The 26,043-nt window shown below is 35.3% G+C and overlaps 1 protein-coding gene across 6 annotated transcripts in view; it reads right to left on the bottom strand.

Moving 5' to 3' along the window:
- LOC150092536 (uncharacterized) overlaps positions 1–23,708 on the bottom strand; it is a 159,153-nt gene extending 135,445 nt beyond the window's left edge. The window contains exons 1-3 of one of the 6 annotated variants that reach the window (XM_090414686.1): positions 23,574–23,693; positions 15,990–16,098; positions 8,745–8,888 (exon numbers count right to left, since the gene is read on the bottom strand). In XM_090414686.1, the coding sequence (XP_090270812.1) occupies positions 8,745–8,874 (130 nt within the window). In that variant the 5' untranslated portion in view covers positions 8,875–8,888; positions 15,990–16,098; positions 23,574–23,693. Of the gene's footprint in view, positions 1–8,744; positions 8,889–13,363; positions 13,429–13,469; positions 13,623–15,989; positions 16,099–22,956; positions 22,976–23,573 lie in introns of those variants that run through there. The other 5 variants (XM_090414688.1, XM_090414684.1, XM_090414689.1 and 2 more) reach the window with 5 other exon arrangements.
- Between the last annotated feature and the right edge of the window lie 2,335 nt (positions 23,709–26,043).

Below are 26,043 nucleotides of genomic sequence, written 5' to 3'. Positions count from 1 at the left end.
GAAATTTGGTCGGCAAGGTTGGGAAGCAGAGTATACAATTAATGGAGAAATTTTGAAGGGGTGGAAGAGATGAGAGATCTCATTATCTCTCATCTCTGAGAGATAATGAGATATCTGGAGGTGACTGTGAACAAAGACTAAGTTTAGGGGATCACACTGCTAAAATTCTAAGCATATCATAACGGATTATGGCAATGAGGACACTGATATGCAGATTCAAAGAGGTTATGGTTCCTCTGCATAAGGCTTTGATCAGGCCACATCTAGACTACTGTGCACAGAGTTCATCGCCTGGTTTTCCAGGCGACAAGGATGTACTGGATAGGGTGCAGAGAAGGTTTACTAAGTCAGTGTCAGGTCTATGGAATGTCAGATGAGGAGAGAAATTAAGGGAATGCAAGTTGCAGAGTCCTGTGAATAGAAAAAGGTGGATGTGATTGAGACATAGGGGAGGCAAGGGTAGAACTAGTAGCCATCTCTGAAAGCTATATGAAGAGGGTGAGCAAGGGAGTAAAAAAGTAGATTCTTTACATGGCACAAGTAGTGAGTGGAATGCATCATCTCAAAGTGTGAAAACTATGAATGGGTTTATGGCCCAGTTTGATGATCTTTTTGCATGGAAGAATATGGACCTCCCTCAATGAGTCCTTTGATTCCAATGCTAACAGGTATGAATTAGGTTGGTGTTAATTTACTGATAAATTACCACTAAAAGAAACATTTATTGTTACTGAAATGTATATCTGTCATGTTTTATTCTTTCTTGTTTCTTCTGTACTGCAGTAATTTTACAATTCTATTGTATAAATCAGTGAAAAATAAAATTAAAGTACAGGGTGTTTCAAAAAGAATGTCCCAATTTGAAAATTGTATATCTCTGCAACAAATACGAACCACAAATGAATGCGACTTGTACCATGTGAATGGCCTTGGCCCAGAGTGTGAAATGACGACCGCTAGATGCCACTACTAGTGCCCAAATAGCCGCGACGCTTAGTTAATGAGAAGATGGCGTCTATTCATTTGCGGTTCATGGTTGCAGAGATATACAATTTTCAAAACGGGACATTCTTTTTGAAACACCCTGTATTGTTTGCCATGGTAATGCAAATGATATCAAGTAGAAACAAGATGCCTTTAAATAATTTTACATCTGTATAACTTGTATTGAAGGTACTGTACAATTAATGTTTGCTGCTATTTTTCAGAGAGAGAGAGAGAGAGGGGGGGGGGGATTAGCATCAACAGAATTAGAGGAGTTATTATTACTATTAATATTATTTTATAGCATCTCCATGAGTCTGGAGATTCATCATGCAAAACTCAAATTAACCATTATACACAAAAATTTTATCACACATATCATACCAAATTAATATACACACAAATCCTATCATACCTCTCCTTGAATCCATTCACTGTCAGGGAACACTAAACCAATTCTGGCAATCCATTCCATTCACTCAATACTCTCCACGCAAAAAATCTGGTCCTCGCACTCCTATTAATCACACTCTTACACAACTTCTACGGATGACACCTAGTTCTCTATTTGTCATATATTGAAAAATTTCATTTGCAACAATTTTATAAAACCCATTTAATGTCTTAAGTTTCTATCATGTCCCCTCTTTTCCACCTATCAACTAAACTTTGTAACCCACGAACCTTCACAACCTATCCTCGTAGGGTTAGTCACTTGTCTCTGAATCCTCTCTACCACCTGGTCCCCAAGAAACCCAGGTGACCAAATCTGTGCACAGTAGTAAAGATGAGGCTGAATCACAGCATTATAAAGAGGAATAGTAATTTTCCTCTGTTAACATGTTTTTCAACATCCAAGTAATCCTATTTTACCAACGTTTGCAATATGCCCTCTGAACAGCTCTTTATCCACCATTATCCCCCCTTAGCCTCATCAATTTCCTGCAATCCAATACCATCAATATGATACACATATGCAACTTTTTCAACCCAAAGTGAATAACCATATATTTTGCAACATTAAATTGACAATCACTATCCTTTGCCCACAATGACAATTTATTTAAATCATCCTGCAGAATATCACCTTTATCAACTACTGCTCTTCCCAGTTTTGCATCATCAGCAAACAACTGAATATCCTCTCTTAAGTCTTTCCCTATGTCATTGATATATAAATTAAATAGTGGCCCTAGTACTGAACCCTGAGGTACTCCACTAGTTACCATCACTCTCCTAGATTCCGCTCCACCGCATACTAGTCTCTGCTGGCTGACTGTCTGTCAGTCACCCCCTATCCATGCTACTAATCTCATATTATTATTACGGGCAACTCCAGGGAGTCATTAGACTCATCGAGGGAGGCCCCAAATCATATTCATCACAACTATCTGACATTCATACAGTATCTATCATACCTCGCCTTAAACTCATTCACTGTCACAGCATCCACTACAGACTCAGGGAGCGCATTCCACTCATTCACTACTCTAAAAGTAAAGAACCCAGCTCTAACACCTTTACTAACCACACTTTTGCCCAGTTTCCATGGATGTCCCCTAGTCCTCCCACAACCAGCCCTGTTCTCAAAAATATCTTCTGAATTAATTTTATAGAAACCCTTCAGTAATTTGAATGTCTCAATCATATCTCCCCTCCTCCGCCTATCAACCAATTTTTGCAACCCACAAATCCTCAACCTGTTCTCATACGGTTCATTCCACAGACCTGCTATCATCTTGGTCACTCGCCTCTGGATCCTCTCCACATCCTCCCCATCAAGAAGAAACCTAGGTGACCAAATCTGAGCACAGTAGTCTAGATGGGGTCTTATCAAGGCTCGATAGAGAGGAACAATAACCTGCTTGTCTCTGCTTGTCAACGTATTTTCAGCAACCAAGTGATTTGATGAGCTGTTTTGGTCACTTTTGCAATGTGTCCCCTAAATTTCAATTCCTTATCCACCAACACTCCTAAATCTCGTGCCTCATCAATTTCCTGGAGCAGGGTTCCACCAATGCAGTAAACTGCTGCCAATCTTTCCACCCCAAAATGCATAACCTTACATTTTGCCACATTAAACTGACATCCATTCTCCTTAGCCCAGACCTCCAATCTATCCAAATCATCCTGCAAAATTTTGACGTCATCTGCATTCACTATTGCCCTACCCAACTTCGCATCATCCGCAAACAAATGAACTGTTCCTCTCAGATCATTTCCTATATCATTTATGAACAAATTAAACAGTAGTGGTCCAAGAACAGATCCTTGTGGCACACCACTAGTCACAGGCCGTCTTGTGGACTCTACTCCCGAGTAAACCACTCTCTGATATCTTTCCGTCAACCACCCTCCTATCCATCTCACCAACCCTATGTCCATTCCCATATGCTGCAATTTACTGATTAGAATTCCATGTGGAATCCTGTCAAAGGCCTTGGCAAGGTCCAGTAGAATCACCGTAAACCCATTACCCTTATCCAGTTCAGCCGTCACTGTGTTATAATACGTGAGCAAGTTACTGAGGCATGACCTACCCTTCACAAAACCATGATGTCCCCGATACAGTATCCCATTTTCTTCAATCCAATCTTGTATTTTCCTTTTGACTATTTTCTCTAAGACCTTGACAATGATTCCTGATATGCTAATCGGTCGGTAATTTACAACAGCAGTCTTGGAACCACCTTTATGCAGTGGAACTATTTTCCCCTCTTTCCACCCGCTCGGGACTAACCTAGACCCGAGACTCAAATTAAACAAAATGGTCAAGGGTACTGACAATTCTTTAGCTGCTTCTCGTACAACACGAGCTGGTATACCATCCAATCCCACAGATGTATTGACATTGAGGTTATGCAATAGACTACTCACCTCCACTTCATTAACCACAATTCCCGTATAATCTACTGGTTTATTCGTTTCTGCAATGTCACCACCTGGATGATATACTTTTGCAAAGTGCTCACTCAGTAACTCAACTATCTCAACTGATTCAGTTACCTCCCTACCATCGGCATTCTTTAAAATCAATCTGCCATGTACATTTTTCCTTTTACTTGCTACATATCTAAAAAACTGTTTAGGATTCTCTTTAGCCTGCTTGGCCAATGTTCTTTCGTAATCCTTTTTTGCTTTTCTTACCACACTCGTCACCCTTCTGGCCTGCGCTTTATACCGTTCATGTGCCTGCCGGTCACCCTTCTCCTTAAATTCCCTCCATAGTTGTTTCTTTTTTTGCAACTCAAGCTTAATGGTGTTATTCATCCATTTAACCCCTAGTTGATTTATTATTCGGACTCTAGGTATACAGTCAGCCATTGCTTCATGCAAGCACTTCTTAACTACATCCCATGCACTATCAACTTCTAGTCCTTGCAGTTGTACATGCCATGGCACTGAACCAATCAAACTCCTAAGCTTGTCATACTTTCCCGCCCGATAATTCCACACGTACCCTGTCTTAATTGAAAATTCTACACCTTTAGCCACCTCCCAAGTTAAGACCCTATGATCACTCTCACCGATTGGTGGCAATGTGGTCATATTTGTTACAGCCAAATCCTCAGATGTAATTACTAGGTCAAGCACTCTCTGACCCCTAGTATTTTCCATTACATGCTGTCGCAGATAGTTATCCCTTAATAACCGCATAAAATCCAGTTCCTTCCTCCCATGTGTCCTCTCCTCACTCCAATCAATGCGACCATAGTTGAAATCTCCCATAATAATCACCCTCCACCCATTTCTTCTATTTGCTTGTGCATACTGTCACCACCATCTTTTCCATCACCTGGTCTATAGCAGCACCCAATTGTATATTTAGTTCTGCTAGCCACAATCTCACACCAAATGGCCTCAAATGTGCTCTTTTCTCTATCCTGCAATTCAACTTCTATTCTCCTTGGCTGGAGCTCATCAGCTATCATCAACAATACTCCTCCCCCCATTTTATTCTCTCTGTCATTCCTGAACACACTATACCCATCACATTCAATCCCACTAGTTATATCATCTACAGTCAGCCATGTTTCACTAATACCTATAACCTGTGGTCTGGAAGTGCCAACCATGGCCAAAAACTCTTCCTTCTTGTTCCTAATACTCCTAGTATTAGTGTACATGAATTTAAGACCCCCATTAGCCCCAACCCTACCTAAAAGATTAGAAAATTTTCCTCTATGCCCCGACTAGATTCGAAACAACCAAGTCTTCCTGCACGCAGACAAACGACGAGTGTGCAAACGCCACATCCACTGATCTATACTTGTATATTCTTATCTTATTGTATATTATAATTATATTCTTATTGTATATTATTATTATATCCATTCGCATTTGCTCTAACTTTTGTAAATTGCTTTCGATGTGGTATTCTATCAAATGCCTTGGCAAAGTCTAGCAGTATCATGGTGTAGCCATTACCTTTATCCAATTCTGTTGTCACTTTATTATAAAATGTGAATAAGTCCCTAAAACAGGACCTACCCTTTGCAAAGCCAAACTATCCACTATACAGTATCCAATCCCTATCCACTCACCTTTGTATTTTACCTTCACCAACTTTTCCAATACTTTATCAACCACTCCTGATATATTAAATGGTCTGTAGTTTGCTACCTCTGTCTTGGAGCCATCTTTATGCAATGGTGCTATCTTCCCCTCTTTCCACTCCCTTGGAGCACTGCCAAAGCTGAGACTTTGATTGAGCAACTTCATCACAGGCTTGAATTTATGAGCAGCATATACCCTTACAATAGTCATGTTAATATGGAGTACTAAAACATCATTTATTATGTGAATGTCTGATTTCAACCCAGATGTTATTGTCGACAAGGAAGAAATGGGAACACTATCATGAGTTAAATTAGTTGTGGCAAAAATCATCTAATTCTGTTAGCAAATTTCTAAACATATATAGTAATGTATCCCAAGTGCTGTAATTGGTAGTTTTATTTCTCTAAACAAACAATACTAATTTCTGATTGTCAAAAGCAGTAGTGGGTAAAACAATTTTATGTTATAACTTCATAACTGTAAAAATTGAGAATTCTTCAGGGTAGTGTTTTCTAATATTTCTACTAGTAAAATACACTGCCTTAAATAATTTTTCATAAAATTTAATTTATTATTCAGCTTTTAAGTAAAATTACACAATTCTATTAAACAATCATCCTTGCTAGAATTAATAATAATAATAAAGTATTTCTTAAATGAAATTTTAAAAAAAAATCAGGTAAAACCTTATATTCCTAATAGGGAGCAGGCAAAGCCTTTTAACCCTATCTAGCTTTTGGAAACTGAGTGGGCAGTTCAATCTCCACCAGTAGCTAAAACAGAGATAACCAGCCCAAAACTATCACTGATTATAAGTGGCAGCCAATGAAGAGACTGGTAAACAAGTGTGGCCATCTCTTGGATCTAACCCTAACAGGGTATGTTCTTATAGTGTGGGTTCTATGGTCGATTTTCTTGAGTTTATGGGAAGAAAAAATAGAGTTCCCAGGAGAAAAAAATGGCTTGCCCATGCATAGATCGACTAACTTGGGAACTGGTGGAAGAAAGGCTTAGAAAAAGTTCCTCCACTCGGCGACTAGACTTGAACTTAAGTCTATCTTTAGGAAGTCTAGCACAGAAGATGCAAGTGCTACTTCCACTGAGCTACACAGGCCTATGAAGTAATTTTAATGTAAAAATGCTTCTGACATTTTACTGTAATAGTCTACAGTATATTATTATTAAATGCCTGATAATATAAGTGGCTGGAAATGAATTTAATTGCTTAGAGCAACATATATGACTGATTAGCGTTGTAATACATTCCAGTAAAATATTAATCCAAAACTGAAAGTTAACTGCTGTCCATGTAAGTGTTTACTTGTGACACCAAATGATGAGTGAACCATTCCTGAAAAAAATGTTTCATTTCCAAGCATTTTAAGGACTATATAGCCTATGGATTTATGAAGTAACTGTAAATACAAATTTCCATGTAAAACAGTTAACAGAAAATGAAATTATACCAAGAAAAAAGATATCTTTTACCTCTGTAGCATACAAATGACAGAAATCAGAATATGTACTGATGTCACAATTTTACATTACTGAAAACAATTAACTCAATTCAGAAAGAAATAATAGCCAGATTTTTAACATGCAGCAAGCAACGTAAGCACTATGAAATTTCTTCACATAGCATAGCACATGAATGGCAAAAATAGATATGTATAAATGCTTGTAATCTTTGCTTATGCTAAATTTAGAAAGACTAAACATCAATATTTCTTATGCAACTAAAAGCAAACTGAGTCTGCACTACAAAACAGTAAATTGATGAAAAGAATAAACATTGATACCACTATAGCTAAGTAAATGCAAACAAGAGACCATACATACATATATATATAAAAATCAGAATTACATCCATTAGGATGTCATTCTAAAGAAAAAGTTTATTTGTTTAAGCCACTGTTCATTTTTTTTTATTTTATTGACAATGTCATCATTTAATGTTATATTTGCAGTATACCATACTTCTACATATACAAAATGAGTGACATCTAGTGTTAAGAGAAAAAATAAAAACGTGATTAATTCGGGTGACTGCATAGAAGCATTACATTTACTGTAATAGTCTACAGTATATTATTATTAAATGCTTGATAACATAAGTGGCTAGAAATGAATTTAATTCCTTAGAGAAACATATATGACTGATTAACATCACTTAGTAACAATTGCAGGAAAGTATAATTTCAGTGCCGGCCTGGTTGGCCGAGTGGTTAGCGTATCTGCTCTCCAGCCAATAGGCTGCAGGTTCGAATCCCGTATAGGCATGGATGTATGCAATTGTCTTCCACCTTCATACATTCCTTCACCTAAATATAGATATACTCTCCCAATATGGACTGGGTCACCATGGGAGTAGTAGACACAAACTTCCCGCAATAGGAGAGGCTTTCACCCTACAGTGGGTAGAAAATAGGCTGTTCATCATCATAATCTCAGTGGTCAGCTGACCTAAGGTTTGAAACTTTGAAGAATTGCTGTTTTGGGGATCAGATAATGGTAGATTACTGTATATGGTTGAACTCTCTGCAGGACAATTTTTTTCAAATAACTGCAATCTAATTTATTTATTGCTTTGCTGGATTGTAAAACAGATTAAATAATATGTATAATTAAATTTAATAAACTATCTTCTTTGAGTATATTCAGCCAAAAGAGTAAAATAGTATTTAGTTACATTAAACTATATTTGAGATTCAACAATATTCAGAGTGTACAAAAAAAAAATGACTTAAAAAAATAAATAAAATTTTAAAAAAATGCAGCAATGGAATAGTCTCTGACATTCACAAAGCATGTATGACTACTGAATGAATTGCACCATACTGCACTACTTAAAACCAGATGTATGGAGAGCATTCCCAGTATAAAAATTATGTCTCCCTTCAATGTAATAACATGATTATACAAAATTATAACCTTTTAAAAAGAAAGCATGACATTTTATGTTTGAAAGTTAAATATTTTTTGAAATATTATTTAACTGAAAACATTAGCACAATACAATATTTAATATTGAATTTATTATGGCAATGGCTATAGTACAAAAACAATAGTGATGATCACATACATAGCAATCAATTGTGAAAAAGGCATAAAAAACCTTTTTTTTATATATTAGATGAGTATAGAAACTTGATATTCAGATAACTGAGTTACTGTAATAACAAAAAATATGCATGTCCTACCTCTTTTGTGAAACTGTCTGGCAAACTGTAGTAAGAAATTAGATGAGTGTGCAAAATGCACATTCTGACAGGAAGCCTGATGAAGACTCGTTACTAACTTCCAAATGGAGCAAATACTTCTAGAGGCCATGTTAAATCTTGTTTCTAAGAACAAAATAATCAGCTAACTGAAAATTTATATCTCTGAATACATAACATGTAAAACTATATAAAAATGTCACATTTGAAATCACACTATACTGCTGATAAAGAAATGGAAAAGAATTATTAGAGAAAAAATGTAATGTAAATTAGAGAAAAAAACTTAATGTAATGCTCCACAAGAATGCTCAAAATCTACATGGTGGTGTCTGAATTATTTAAGATGATTCATCTTCTATCATCTTAAATAATATCACAACTCATAAGAATTAATGGAATAAATACAGCACATAAAAATAATCAGACATGTTTTATCCATCCTAGATTTCATCTCAGTCACTGAGATATTCTCAGGGAAACACTATTAAAATTGCAAAAACACACACAACATTGTACAAAAATAAGTGGAATGCACTCATTTTTGTAAACACAAGGATTACACTGAAAGCCTAAAGAGTTCTATGAGAGGGGAGGTGCCCTCTATGGGTGCCGTTGGCTAGCCTAAGCAGTGTTGGATGGGAGGCTGAAGAGCATTTTTTTCAAAAAGCTCAATATAATATTTGGCTTTGGGGAGGGGGGGGGGATTCAACCTTAAGGTGTAGGGAAACTGGAATTATTTCTATGTGGGTTAAGCTGAAGATTTAATTTCACTCTTATAAAGCTACTCTACAGGCAGGCTAGCTTTACTTTACTGAGAGAATAGATTGGCTAACTCTCCAAGAACTGTCATCAATTCTTAATCCTGAGCTTTGGTCTATTCTCTCTTAATATATCAGATAAATCACCTTAAGAATTTCTAAAAATAAAGAAGAGATATATGAACAGCTCTTTCTAGTTGTCAAACCAGAAGACCTGACGAAACAGCTGTTAGCTTATTTAGCCTCGGCACAACTATACAATAGTAGCACCTCAAGTTCCATCTTCAGACTTCATGCTGCACATAGAATGTAGTATTCACAACTTAACTCCTAACATAGCAAACATCCTTTCTCAACCTTTGCCCCCGTGAAGAAATCTAACAGCCAACTCGTCTCTCTCTCTCTCTCTCTCTGTAAATTATGCAAAGGCAGTAGCATAACCACTAGCGCCAATAAGGGTAATGCTACTGTGGTCATCAATGCTAGTGAATATAATTAGAAAATGAATGTGTTGCTCAGAGACCACACTGCTTATAAACCATAGAATTATGATCCCACCAATTCTCAAAAGAAAGCATTAAAAAGGCTTCTTAAAAATGTCACATCTTGGCCTCCTGAAATAGTTTTAAAAAAGAAAACCATTTCAGTCCTTCCCCCTGGATATACGAATTGCCAAAAATTCATAAACTCAATAATATTCTCTCTTTCTCCCCCCCCCCCCCCCCCGATAGTAGTTGCTATTAACTCCCTTCTTTTAGTGAGAGAAGCAGTTAGCAAAATTCTTTACCTACTTGCAGGTCATCTTCCCCTTTTATTAAAAATTCCACTAATTTAAAACTTTCATCCAAAATTTAGTTTTAAATAATGATATCATGATAAACCTTGATGTCACTTCTTTTTACCAATATCCCTCTTTTTAGTAAATTTAAAATATTAAAAACTGTCTGTCTTCCCTGATATCATTGATTTTTTTTTTTTTTTTTTTTAAATTTAACCATTCATTCTGGCTATTTCACTTGGAAAGATACCATTTATAAACAGATCGAGGGTACGGCCATGGGCTCTCTTTCTCTAGCCAATTATTATATCGAGCATTTTGAAAAACATGCTCTTGTCGGTTGGTACTAATATTATCAAACCTTCATCTGGTTAAGATACACTGATGATGTGTTTCTATTTGGCCACATGGCTCAGACACATTAATCCTTCCTCCATTTCAACAAATAGCACCCCACAATCCAGTTCACTATAAAAAAGAAAATATCTTGCCTTTTCTAGATACTCAAATTACATATCCCAAGAAGATGGCATCCTTAAAAAGACAGGATGCCATTGGGAAGATGGCATTCTGTCTTTTTCCGTTTACAAAAAAATCCACCAAATAGGTAGATACATACATACATACACAGTTTCTCATTAGTTCCTCTCCCCACCAAAATATGGTGTTATCAAAACCACTGTTAATAGAGTCTCCAAGCTCTGTTCTACCCAGGTTGATCTTACAGCTGAATTCTCCTTTATTCACTAGCCTTTCCTATCAAATGGTTACAATGCCAAAAAGATCAACAAATTAATGTTTCTCACATCCCTCTCACAACACACTGACTACAATAATGCTATCATTGTTCCTTATATCCAGGGCATATTGAAAAAATAGTCAGAACTCTAAAAAAGATCCCAATCTCTGCACTGCATTCAATCCTTATCTGAAGTTGGCCGTCTTCATCCACTCTCTGTTCCAGGTGTTTACATTATGTTTGGCCATAATGTAAGTTCCTTGTTCCTGTAACTTACATTATGGCCAAACTGAGAAATCTGATACCATCCACCTAGAACATAAAAAATACGTCTGCTACCATAAGTAAGGTCAGTCAGGTTTAGCTGACTGTGCTGCAGATACCATGCATAGAATCAAATGAAAGAAACTACTATGCTATACTATACTATGAAGCACTGCCATGAATAACAACCAACACTTAAGCTCATCTATAAGTAAAGACATATTAGAGCACTAGCAGAGCCATATTAAAAGCAAAGATATCAGAAAAGAATGCGACTTCGTTAATATTGAAGAATGCTATGCAGAGCTAATTCGAGATAGTCGCTTAAACAGAACAGGAAATAAAAGATTAACAAATTGAAGGGTTTGGGAAAAATAAGGCAGGAAGGACACTCAGTTGAAGATCAAGATATACATGCGTCAATGTAATTAGGAGTGCTTTAGAAAAACAAAATATAGGAGATGATCAAATTAAAGAGATGACAAATAACAGACCAACGTGGAAGAAGGTTGTCAAGAGACTGGTCATGAAATATTAGTTGTGTCGATTAGTTGTCTCAAGGCTTGCGCCACATATGACAGTCTCGAAATGAATTTCGCCTGATCACCAGAAGATGATCAATCGAAATCCTGAATCTTGGCTTTTTTAACTTAGTCCAAAGACTTAGAAATGTCTGAACCTCTCCATCCCACCAAATCTACATTTGATTCAATCTCTTCTTTAATAAATAAATAAATATATTCATTACCCTCTTCCAAGGAGGGGGGGGAGGGCTGAAAAATTATTACATGACAGCATCTCAAGGATTTCAAACGATGCTCTCCATGTATCTAGGTAAGGCACAATTTCATATTATTATTACATGACACTTTCATGAAGTTTGAGGATTCTTCACAGGAGGCACTATACATTACACAATCCATCATCCTCAATGCATTTCATTTTCTGTCTGTTAATTGTGTCTGTTCTCTGACTGATTTGCAAGATGAAGAACAGGGTTATTATTTATTTTTACTACTTCCACATGAAACTAGCTGACTCATCTTCAACTGAGAAAGGCCCATTTAATGATTTATCATGTCATAAATCATTCTTGTCATATCATGACAAGAATCAAGTCAAAAATCTTTTCATGTTTTTCCCTCCAGACATCCACAGTCAGTCTGATTTAATTTTAATCTATTCCAAATCCATACTCAGACCAAAGACTTGCTTCGTTTTGTCAATAAAATTCATCACATGATATTAAATAATCCGTTTAATGGAGATGGATGAAATCCCACATATTACCAGTAGAAAACATTATGTCTAATAAATGAAAGTTATTAAGTAAGCAATTTATTGTCATCATAAGCAACACTGAAGATAGCAAGTATTTAATTCAAGAAGGTAGTAGCTTTTGTGTGAAATGTAACTGAATTCTTGAAAGATTTGAAAGTCCAGTTCTCAAGAACTGGACTTCCAAACAAGTTACACATTAGTTGATGGAAACTACAACTAGAATACCAATATCTTTTATTACCATAACTAATTTAACTCTTGCATAAATCTGTCAATCAAGTTGCACTTTCTGTGCCTGTTGTTATTCTGCAGAGGGCACATGTGAGAGAGAGGGTTTAGTATGTTAGATAATGATATTACAAATATAACTGCTAATACACTAAAAAAAGCAATAATTAATCATAGACATAATTTATCATGGTAATAATAAAATAGCTACGAATACACAGATTCAGTTCTAACATATATAGAAAGATATTCGAATACTCTATATTAAAAAACTTAAAAAGCTGCATCAACTATTTCGTGACAATTCCTTGCACTATTAACTATGAAATTAACTGAAGAAAACATTCAAATTTTGATAGCGACACAGGAGAAATGGCGAGATGACATAAAACAATTTAATCGGTATGGAAACCAGGTCTATATACATAATAACACACACTCCTAAATGAAATTACATTTACATTTGGGAGTAATGATGTGCCAAACATTTACTGATACATCAAATAAAGATTACTGCGTTATGAAGAAAATAACATAACGATAACCTTACAAACAAATGGATGTGAAGGCAACCACAAGACACAGTAAAGAACACCCGACAACTTCCAGTAACCAAAATACGTCACAATTTTAAGAAGAAATGAATCGCACATTACCTTTGCGTTAAGAAAATCGATAAAAGCGCATGCGCTCTTCCCGGAGGAACATAGTCCATACCAACCATAGAGAATATTGATTACTTCAACTATAGACAAAGCAGTTCTAACAGCGATGAAAAAAATAAGCACTGTGGTTTACTGTATCCACCTATGACGCGTAATGCAAAATACAGTATTGCCACACATTTAATTTCTCAGCCGGAATATAGCACAACTTCAATGTGCTTTGTCTAATTTTAGAATTAGACGAGTACTGCTTTGAATATGGCAAAACTTGTTCGTACTAGCTAAAACGATATGATATACTGTAGTTAGATTATTTTAACATATTCACCTAGACTTGCAATACGTGCAGGCGCAAACTTGACTTATTTGTCTGTTTGCTTACTTGGGAAATGGAGAAAAACCAGGTTTAAAATAGCTTGGCATCTTTAACATATGTTTTCTTTCGTTACACGAAGCAGATTCCTGACGATGAGTATCATGTCAGCCAACAATCTAATAAGAAATGATTGTCAATAGTAATTTCGAAAGATAACGAGCGCCCTATAGTCTTTATTACTGAATTGTGCTATTTTGACAGTGCTAAGCGTCAATGACTTTCGAAACTAGAAAATCAAATAACGCCCTGTCATAGTTTACGTGCTGACTCAGTGGTGTAGCTAGAGCTTTTGCCGCCCGGGGCGATCCCTGAGTTTGCCGCCCCTCTCAATACACACCAAAAATACTACAAATAGTCAAAACGACGTATAGGGAAATAAATTAAAATACTGTATTCAAGGTCCTTCCTAACTAAAATTTTAGAAAAACTTCGATTCAAAGCGACTCTCATCAATGACGTAAGGACATGTTTATTTTAGAAGTAAAACTTTAATTTCAGCATTCTAAAATTTTATTTTTCTTGCTTTTCTGTTAGAAAAATCGTTGATGACATTGACGAAGTCTATTTCATAATAATGTAGGTAATTCTTAATTAATTTTATTTAGAAAAACTCCTCTCACAACTAGCAACATTTACAGCAATTGTGAGGAAAATTCGCAGTAGTATTACAATATTTGGAAATGAGTTCTCGAGACTGTATTTTAAAATTAACTGCAAAGTTCAAAGTCGCCCGGGGCGGACCACCCCCTCCGCCCTCCCCTATGACTGCCTAATTTATGTATAAGAAAAGCATCAATAAACAAGGGAAATATAATAAACGATAAAAAATTACAGCATAGATGTGATGAAACATTTTAGCTGCTATGAAGTTACATGGGCAACACAGTTTGCATATACTGAAAATAACTTGTAACTAGGCAACTTCCTCATACAAGTGCGGTAGGTCCAATTGTACTCAGTCTTGTCGCTGACGAGAATCATACTTGGATCGGTTATTCACTCATTCTACTTGATAGAATACAACGATATCAGTGCAGAACGAAAGTCCTACTTCTACGGGTTGCAAATGGTTTCGCAAATGTGTTCAATTAAACTCAGCCTTAATTATATGAAACTAGCTGAAATGTGACAGTTTACATGAGGACCCCGTATTCTACAAATCAAAAGCGTAAAGTATGGTCCCCAGCCAGTCCGATCCATTTAATGATTAAATGGATCGGGCTGGCTGGAGATATTATTTCAATAAAATTTGAAAAAAAAATGAAAATGCAGGTTAACACTTTCATTGCCAAGCTGAAAATTGGAATTTCGTGTGGTGGCCAATTTTTTTTTATATATTTTTCATTTAGTTAGCGAGGTCCACGCGATAACGCGTGATCGACCGTTTGGTGAGAGCTCACATCGCGCGATATCGCGTGATTGGCAATGAACGTGTTAAAAGTGCTATGTGGTATACTTTCAATATACCTAATAGCACTCAACTTGTATTTTCATTATGAAAATGTGATAAATATTTATCATCTTTTTTTATTTCCGAAGGGAATAGAGGTGTTGGAACTTTATTGGACCTGGGAGACCGTCTCCACCGCAGTCCTCTGCAGACCGGCTCCCAGGTCCAAAAAGGTCGAGCACCTCTACTCCCTTCGGAAATAAAAAGCGGAAGTCAACCATTGCAATCGCCTGTGGTTCTGAATTATATCTGGCATTGCTTTTTTTTTTTTTTTGTGACGGTACGCAACGATAGGTATATGTACCGGCACCCACGTGATATGCGGATATGGTATCGCTTTAATTTTCAACTTTTCCGGCTAACAATGCGTACCGTCAATTGATCAAAGTATTGACCATTTGCCAATTTAAATAATAATAATAATAAAGCACTTTTATCTGGTATTGTAATTTCATTATTGCATGCATTTAGTGGTCGCCTTCTCCAAGTTGTAGAATTATAACCCTTATTTCTTCTGGAAGAAAGAACAAAAAAAAAAAATCTTATATTCTTGAAACAGATCGACAATTTTAGAATCAACTAGAGAACAAGTTGGATATGGTGACTACAATGATAGAGAACAAGTTGGATATGGTGACTACAATGAAAGGTATTTTTTCCACAAACTCAACGTGATGGAACTTACCACAATGTTAAGCAGGCAGTTTATGTTTTAATAACACGTTTTCTTTTTCTTTTTCCCTTCAAAAATATCGTCAGGTAACGTAACTGCATTCAAAACTAAGATCAATCATCTAAAATTAAAAAAGAAAAAAAAATCCATGCAGTATCTTTAAAGGAAAAAAAAAAACGTTGTGCCCTCGTGCTTATGTTTATGAAGCAAAGATGTGGAAAACGAATAAGAGAATAAAATATAAATAAATTTGAAAAATCCGAAACTCCTAATTCTTTCATTAACTTTTTTTATTATAAATATGTTTCGCATTTCATTGAATTGGTTAGTGAATAATTTAAGTTAAATTTTCAAAGATGAAGCAATATATATATACATTTACATACATACATATATATATATATAAGTTAACAAAATGTATTATAATACTAAACCAATAAGCACATTATTTGCACTTCTCAGAACTCAAACTCATCAGAGCAGATCGTATCATACCTACACAATTCAACCATTAAATGCATTTTTCTTAAATGAGTGTATATCTGGAGTCAGTTTGCTTGTTTTGAGAAAGCGGTTATTCTGCATGAAATCTACTAACTCATCATCCGCCTAAAAAAAAAAAAAAAAAAAGTTCTCATAACGATTCCCCGCGCTACAATCGAAGCCAGTCTTCTTTATCAAAAGGGATGATGTTGCGTTGTTCTTCCGGCCACAATGAGAGTAGCACACCTTTATCAGGCAATAACTGCTCTCATTTCAATCCAAATAAAGTTTAACTATGATTTATTTCCACATTTCCATAATATCTGTTACATATTTTACTTTCTCACTTCAAGAAAAATGGAACTTAAATCAAAATTTATTTTAAAAGCTAATTAACATGACAATAGAACAGGTAAGTTAAAAGCTTACCTGTTCTTTTCTTGGTTTTCACGTCTTTCCTCATTCGATAACCTCACAACATTAAGCACCAATTAATGTGATCGATCTTGATATCAGCGTCATTTACCTGTACACTGCCTACTAAAATTTATTGATGATTTCAATGCTGGCATTGGGATCACCGATCCGATTAGTTAAATGAATAACTTCGTTTCTCTCTCACAGCCGTGTGAATTCGAGACCAGTGGGTCTGGAATTCACTTTCTAACAGTCGTACATAGTGATGTATGACTGTTTGGAAATCTTTAGATGGCAGACGATTTTACAACGCGTGGTGCGAGTCTGCTGTGCCACTTTTTTGTAAGCTGGAAAAGTCCATATCCAGTCTCTAGAATTTGGTTAACAGATTATTTAATCTTTAGCCTGCCCATGTTAGTAAATGTGTGATATAAACGTCATTTGAAAAATTCGTTTATTCACACGGAGTCATGCAACATTCGAGCATTCGCAGTTAGAAAATGAAATGAAAACCATTGGAGAGAAGTACATACATGATGTTCAGACTAATGATGCAGCAAAGTAAACCCCAAATACTGAATGATTAGAACTAATTCTCTTTGCCAAGGCTGGTTATCTTATCTCAACATCAGCCTGAATAAATCTGTGTTTGGAGAAGCAAGCAGTCACCACCATAAGCAATCCTGCAAGTGCTTCCAAGATAAACAGAGCATTGCATCCACGAATGTTCATCCAGGAGATGGAACAAGCAAGCCTTTGACAATGCAACAAATACATATCATCCGTTGGCATTGGCTAAGAGCATTCTATACTGAGTGATAATCGGTTCCGTCAAGGTCACATTGCGCACACCACATGCGCTAATGCTTGGAAAACTTTTTTCCGATCATTAGCGCCACAGGACATTTTTTTTTTTTTCTTTTTGCTCCCTCTATCAGTGTTCTTGGAACACTTTAACGACAATCTCATGTGGTTTCAATGATGAATTTTGGAGATTGCATTTAATCACATAGAATTGCTTTTCTGTTGTGGATCAGTTACACTGGTCATAGTGCATAGAAATGGAGTTCTAGATGCATGTTCTGGATAAAAGGTACTGTACCAACTACGGCAGTTTTATAGTACCTCAAACATTCCCATTTGATAACGCTCCATGTCACAAAAGGAATGACTTGAAACGTGCGTTTATCAGAATAGCATCGAGACATTGCAGTACAATGTTCCGATGTTATTCACGTAAACCTGTTCTTGTAATACAATATGCTGACTTGAATAAACTGAATGCAGAATTATTGCTTGTCCAAGACATTCTCCCTTCATTGGTGTACTAATAATACTTTCGAAGAACACAAGAACAAGTTTTGCACAAAAAATCAGCATCAAGTCTTGCAACACACTAACCCATTATGAGAAAAGTGGTACAACACATTTAGTACATAGCTCAGATACAATTATATTTTATGCAAGGACATGGACAACAAGCAGAATGTTGTCGAATGGACAACAGCAGACTACCAAAAATATTATACAGATACAAAATAAGTGGAAAAAGAAGAATCGGAAGACCAAGAAAGAGATGGCATGAGACCGGAACAGGCCACATGGCCCATATTCCATGTTAGGAAGAAGAAGAAGAAGAAGCAAGGACATGGGGCACACTTACAAAAAATAACTTTCAAACATGAGACTCCATATTAAATCTCATTTCATGCTGAAAGTTGTATTCTCGTAATCTTTCATTCAATTCTTTCGAAGAGAGGAAGTTTCGCAGTGAGTTCATGGATTCAGAAACATATTTTCTTCAATAAAACTTCAAATGTTCTAATACATTAGCAATAAATACAATTACAACAAAATTCCATTGAAGTAAGAGTTGGCATCGTTCGAAGAAGCTGGTGTGCTGAAACGATTGCACATTATATTATTACTTGCCACCTCTATGGAGTCCCAAGATGCATCGGGAGAAGCCTTTTTCCAACTGAAGACTTCGGGTCACGTTTCTTGGTTATTTCCAAAAGATTTTCCACTTGCAATTTTCTGTTAATTGACATTCTTCTGGACAGACAGACAAGCATAGTGAAATATGTTGAAGTTAATTTTCATTTCACCACGTCACTATATGTTTCTTTCTAATGTCCATTTCGCATGTGTTTTAAAATAGAAGTGCATTAATTAATATAAGTGATTTAACGTTTATTCACATAAATTGTATTTACATCAAACTGCAATATGCACGCTATGTTGTTTCTCGAAAGCTGAAGATGATACTGCGGGGTGTCATTAAACAGAAACCACAAAAAGCAACACTAATACACGATAAATCATTGAAGGTAGTAACAAGTGAGCGATACGAGGATGAGTCAGCACATTACAGAGCTTATATTCTGTGAATGTGTCAATGTATGTATGGGTTATATCAATGACTGGTAGCAGGTTAACGTCACCACTTAGTGCAGAACTGAAGTCGCTTGAAAAAGTTCCATGTTTTGTCTATACAGCAGGGTTTCAGATTATACAACCTCTGATCCATCCATGATTTCAATTTACTGTGTGTGTTTATAACCTTAACCGGGCGGGATTTGCAATAAAAATAGAAAACTTTTAGCTTAAGCTTAATATGTCATCTTTGCCTCTTTCAGCATCCACGAAACCAGATTTTTCGTATTTCGCCGCAGACATTTCTTTACGTCACGCACATTATCTGTATGGGCTATTCATCAGAAATAGTTCAGTACTTCTCCCACTTGAAAGATTCAGATCTCCTCCAAGTTTTAAGCAAGTACATGTTTGAGTTACTCATCAGACAAGGGAGGTAGGGAAACTTAGGCCATGAGGAAGTGTATAATATTTATTAGCTGTATGTTCGCGAAGTAACTTGATGTAAGCAGAAGTACTTTTTCTTTAAAATATCTGATAAAAGAAAAGCTACTTTGGTAATGGAGCAAGCAGCTCCTTTTAACCAACTAGGCTAAAAATGATAGTAAGTAAACGAAATTTATTATATTAAAGAAGAATTATTAATTTGCATACCAGTGTGCATTTTCTGAATGTAATAATGATATAGTAACTTCGAACAGGATTTGATCAGAACTGAGATGGCATTTAATTAGAAGTGTTAAACACGAAGAACCAACAACTGAGAGTAGGGTTACTTTTCAGATAGCCAAAACCATGAATAAAACCAATAGCGAAAAAAATGAATTAAGTATGAATTTAAAAAGAGCTGAAAATAAAGAACAACAACAACAACAAAATAATAATAATAATATGTACATGACCTGCGTGTAATGTTTGCCATCTGCTTAATAAAATAAATATGCTAACTCCTTTTATTCCCATTTTAGCGACATTTATGCCATTCGTGTTGGCTTTTAATAAGCAGGACGGCGATCTAAAATTCATTTATCACCTAAGAAACAGATACGCTCTCCACTCGGCCATCTAGACATCATCGTTTATATCTTTTGAATAAGACAAATCATGGAAGCACAGCTAGTGAGTTTTCCCTTCTCTCTTCCACCTATCTTTCTGTCATTTCTCTTATTGTAAATAAGAGAAATGCGACTATGAGGTAAGAAAAATTCCCAACATCGATATAAGACCAAAAATAAATCACATTCTTTTGGGAGTAAAATAGCTAGAAATGGTCTCCCATTCCACTTGTTCTTTTCAAAGGGTACACGTCATCTTCCTTCTGACTGTGCTTCAAAGATACCTTATTATTTCACTCTTCTTTTCCTTTCGAGGATAAATGATGGACTCTTTAGGAAGGTGTATTTTCGCCGAATTTTTGGTCATTAAAATAAAAAATCTCGATGACACTCCCAATATTACGAACCAAATATTTGAAAGCAATTTGATCTTCATATGCTTTAATTCTCGCTAATTTTTAACAACATAATTCTTATCCATGACAACTTCGATTACTATAAAACTCACATCTACAAATTACGAGAATAGCATTTTGAAAAACAAATAATCAGATCGTTGTTATTAAAGTAATAATATTAAGCCTAAATGTTTTGTATGTATAGCTTGTTTTAACGTTTTTAATATTCAGTGATTAAACACGATTAAAAGCGGATTATTTTGATATTTAGGTTTCCGGATATAAAAACTGAAATTTTATATAGAAATCACTGTAATCATGTCATATGAAATTTATGGTCTGAAAATTATCGGAAAAGGCCCCTTGATTGGCCTGGAAGAGTGTTGTAATGCAAATTACAACACTCTTCCAGAAATAGAACAGAAATACAAATGTAACTATTACACAACTAAACATGTTAGAATTAAACATATGAGCAATTAAATGTATAATTAATAATTTTGTTAGGCAAAATATGAAGCAATGATCGTAACAGCATCTAATGGTAATATGAGGAATAATTTTAGTAGGTTGGCAGATCTACTGATAGAAAACATAAAAATGTGGTCTGAAAGGTTAACAACCTTTGGATTATTCTATTTTGCGAAAGGAATATATACTTGTTTTTTATTATTTCATATTATCCGCTGCTTCGTAAAATGATCTCAAATACAAAGTACAGTAGTGTGATTTGGGGTGTGCTTCCTGATGTACTGCAGGGAAGCCTCGCTATTAGATGACGTGTTTATGGTCAGACATTCTTTCCCAAGTTTATGTTCTTGAAAAATGTGACAATTGGCAATTCAGTGATGCGCAAACACACTTTGGGAAAAAATGGTGTTGGGCAACATTTTTTGTTTGTTTTCTAAGAGTTATTTCCCTACCGTAATATTTCATGAAATAATCTTCGCAGAACGAAGATCCCCCCCCCCCCCCTTCCCCCGTGCACATTTTATATAACGTGATGTTAACATGAATGATAACGATAACATGCAACAACAAAACTTATCGTTGGAAGAAACATAACCGGACAGATGCGAGGGATTCACTTCACTTCGACAGGCATTGAACATATACCAATATTTCATCTTTTTTTGTGTGTGTGGGGGGGGGGGACATTTATGGACGCCGGATCGTAACCACAAGGAAACACACAGGCACCTCGATTTATTTATTTTTGAAGTAAAATAAAAGCTTTGCATTCATAGCAGTACTATTTATCTTACCTTTTAACTACCTCTTTTAATGTGTTGTATACAAGTTATCAACAACATATCGCAGATGGAAGTTTTCATATTAAAAAAAAAAAAAGATTGTACATCACTTGGTTGGAAGACCTGTTTCTTTCTCTACATTCACAGCATGCGGGAAATCTTTCATTAAGAACGTAGAGTAGAATCTATGGAAAGGAAATTATGTGACGTAATAAGAGTGCTGCTGGATCCAGATTTGCCTCACTGAAATTGATTTTATAAATCTTCGGAAATTTAATGAAAATGTTAGGATTTTTCTAGAATGCGTATAAGCACATTAATCACTCTTGGTGGGACATATATTTGCCTATCCCAGATTCAGCATTGTTTCAAATATTCCTGAGCAGATATGTTCACAACAAGAACACGCGAAATTTTCTTTCGATTCGATTTTAAATTCGAATCACAAATAGATTAAAAAAAATCCAATAGAATCCGATTATATTTGAAATTTAATTTTAAATTTCATTAATTTCATTTTATTTTTAGCCTACTTGTAGCAAACTAGTAGTGCTAAAATTATGCCTTATTCCAATAAGAAAAAAAAAAAAAAAATAGGAGTGGAGGCTTTGCTCTCTTCTTCACATATAGGAGTAATCATGATTCAATGCAACACCACCAGGATAATTTTCATTTATCAGATTTCATATAACAATAGTCACTCTTGCAACAAAGCCTTATCATTAATCTACTCATCAGAATCTTCTGATTTGTAGCACACTCAGAACATAGCATGCTGAAGCGACATGAAATTCAAAGGAAAATTGTTATGCGAGAATTATTCGGATTATCTGTTGGGATCCCACAACGTGGGATCACAAGTCTACATACATGAAAAGAAAGTAAATGTCCACTACTACATAGGTATCAATATACTACTGATACGTATATAAGACTAAATAAAATACTGAATTTTTATAGGTCAAATTTATTTGTAACTAAGTAAGAAAATACCGACAAGTTTCGCCAATTTAGCTGTTTGGCTTCTTCAGGGTAAAAATAGATGTAAAACAACTTAAATGCTAAAACCGTTAATGAAGGAAGAACCGAAACAATTGTATTTTTTACAAAAAAACAGAAGAACGCATACATCACAATTACAGAACGTTCCCTACATAACAAGTAAGATCATGTACCTCCATTGCGTGTGATGTACGCGTTCTTCTGTTTTTTTTTTTTTTTTTTTTTGTAAAAAATACAATTGTTTCGGTTCTTCCTTCATTAACAGTTTTAGCGTTTAAATTGTTTTACATCTATTTTTACCCTGAAGAAGCCAAACAGCTAAGTTGGCGAAACTTGTCCGTATTTTCTTACTTAGTTTCAAATAAATTTGACCTATATAAACCCAAATTGAAGTCAATCTCTCCCATAGTTCTTTTGGTCAAAAATAACTTTCTATCATTATATTGAATTTTTATTATTTACTACTACTTAAATGTTCGTGCGCTTTATCTAAAACACTCTCTCAGCATCCATAGGTAGAGAAACATTGGCTTCTACATTTCTGGAAATATATAAACATCAAACATTTCCATCAAATACTATTCCTTACCACCATGGAAAAGATAAACTTACCTGAGCTGACTTAAACGTTTACAATTTTTCCGAAGATAAACCCAAAAGTTGGACGAATTATAGTACGTGAATTTACTAACTGCTTGCTTGTCCTTCCGAACAGACAAACTTCAGCCGAGCGTACGGAGGCAAAGGCTGCGACCGAAAGTGACGTTGGATGTATCACACATGGAAGCTATTGGTAGGTGAGAAGTGGGTGGCTCTTTTGATTGGTTGGCGAAGTTTTGGCCTTTGGCTGAATGAGAGCAAGTTTGTAAGCAAATATTGGGTGTGTATGTGCATGTGTACATATTACTATAGTTACTTAAAATAATAATAATAATTAATTTTGGGATGGACACCCTAACATGCAATGTTTTGTTTATCTTCTTACCATTGTGGAATGAAAACTCTTTAGTAGGGTTCCCCAAACATCGAAACATGTCAATGATTCCTTTTTATTTCCATTAAATAATTAAAAAAAAAAAAAAAACTTATTTTTCCTAAATTTTAGAACCAAGGTTTTATTAACGATATATGCATGAAGGTACTTAAACATTCAAAGTTACTTGAATTTAAATTATTCAAACGTCAATGTATCTCTTACATCTAATAGTATAAATCTTAAAGTTTTGCCGATTAAAATGCTAGTTAAATTTACTGAACTGTATTTTTCATTTTCTTTTTATTCAAAAGAATTAATTCCAAAATAAGTCAAACTTCGAATTGCTTAATTTTCCATAAATTCAACCGTATTCTTTAAACTGCTTGATTTCTTCTAACTTATGGCGAATAATATTCAAACCACCACAGGGCCAGTAAAACCTTTCGAATATTAAAATGAATGTCCAAAAAATAGGGTCTCCACGAACTGTCTAAAGTGTATTGAGGCAACTCACCAGAAAGATGGAGCAGTGCTAATGTGCTGCTATCAAAACAGCAAATCCGTTTTCAGTTCAAATACTAGTTTGCCTTTAACTGAATGAGAAACATATTTATCTCTTTTGCTTTGTTAAACTATAAAAGTTGAAACTCAGAAACGCGCAATCTGGGGAGTTGGAGTTCCAAAAGTACTGAAAAAGACATCAAAATCAGTGGTTAAAGAAGATATTTGGAAGTTGAAGAAAAACATAGAGACCGATCCTTAGAATCAACAGCTGAAAGAAAAGAAAAAAAAAATCACAGAGCAAGCTTATAACTTACTGGTGGCATAGCCAAAGATACTGATCAGCGATAAACAAGGAGACGTATCTTCTTTTTTCAGATAACGAATCTTTTGTATCTTAAGAACTCTCTAAATCTCTTTCCGTTCTGAAACAATCGATTTTTTTTTTTAAACGGCCTCTATCTTTTCTTCAGTTTCGCAACTTACTATCTAAACTGGGACGATTATTTTTTTCTTTAATTATCACACGCGAAGTCAAATATTTTCAGTTAACAGCGACAATGTGATTACAAATTTCATTTTGAGGAAATGTTGTCTTTAAATTCATATTACTATTACGTGGGCAGAATATAAACGACTGAGACCTTGATTAAAATCCCGAATGACAGAAAAAAAAGGGGGGTTAGGGGCAGATTTTTCGATCATAGCTAAGTCAACCGGTTTTAGATGCAAATATTAGATTTCCCTCTTCAACACACGGACAAAAATATCGGAAGGAGCTCACACATTGATAAAAAATAATACACCGCCGAGTTCCGATCAACGAATATTGGAACATTGTCTTTGCAGATCTGCAATATGCTAATTTTGTGACTTGCGCACAACAATCGAAGAACAGGTTATGTTAACTCATAAATTAAATCAGCCTATAGAGTGGATTTTTTTATTATTCATATTTTATTTTTTTATGATTCATATTCCTATTGCCAAAACCTTTCATTTTTTGTCTAAAGAGCGAAAGTTTTTAAAGATACAAATACATAACTACAGATCTCTGACACAAGGAAGCCGATGAGCTTGATAAACAGTATGGACTTCAATTCGGGGCTTATAAATACAACACGTGCTGCTCACTATCTTATCTCCGCTTGAGTGCCAAGGACGCTCGTAGATTAAACTGAGGACGGTTCCCACCGGTCACCTGCTTGTCAGGCTTCGTACACGTGGTGAGATATCTTATACAAACGTAGTTAGTTGAGAAGTATTAGCAAAAAAAAAAAAAAAAAACCTTCCCCGATTTCCAATGTTTTGGGAAAATTCTACGAAACAGTAGTTGCACACTTTATATGTAATAAAGATCCAACGAAATGTAAGAAATACTTATTTTTTTATCTATATTGGCTCTTTTAAACAGGACGTTATTCATCTTATTGTATTTTAACCAGTGGATGATTAGAAAACTGAGGAGAAACTTATTAACATTGAATTTGAAGCCTGTAAATTCTATTCTTTAAGGAAGACATAAGAGCTGAGAATGTTCCAGAAACACATCAGGGGAAACAATGAACATAATGAAGAAAAACGAAAACTGATTATAAATTAAAC

Source organism: Typopeltis vanoorti, chromosome 25 (genome assembly GCF_054136105.1).
Source record: "Typopeltis vanoorti isolate ZY-2024b chromosome 25, IOZ_Tvanoo_1.0, whole genome shotgun sequence".
Classification (NCBI taxonomy): Eukaryota; Metazoa; Arthropoda; class Arachnida; order Uropygi; family Thelyphonidae; genus Typopeltis; species Typopeltis vanoorti.
The sequence above is the reverse complement of the archived record's forward strand: the minus strand, read 5'-3'. Positions and strand labels throughout refer to the sequence as shown.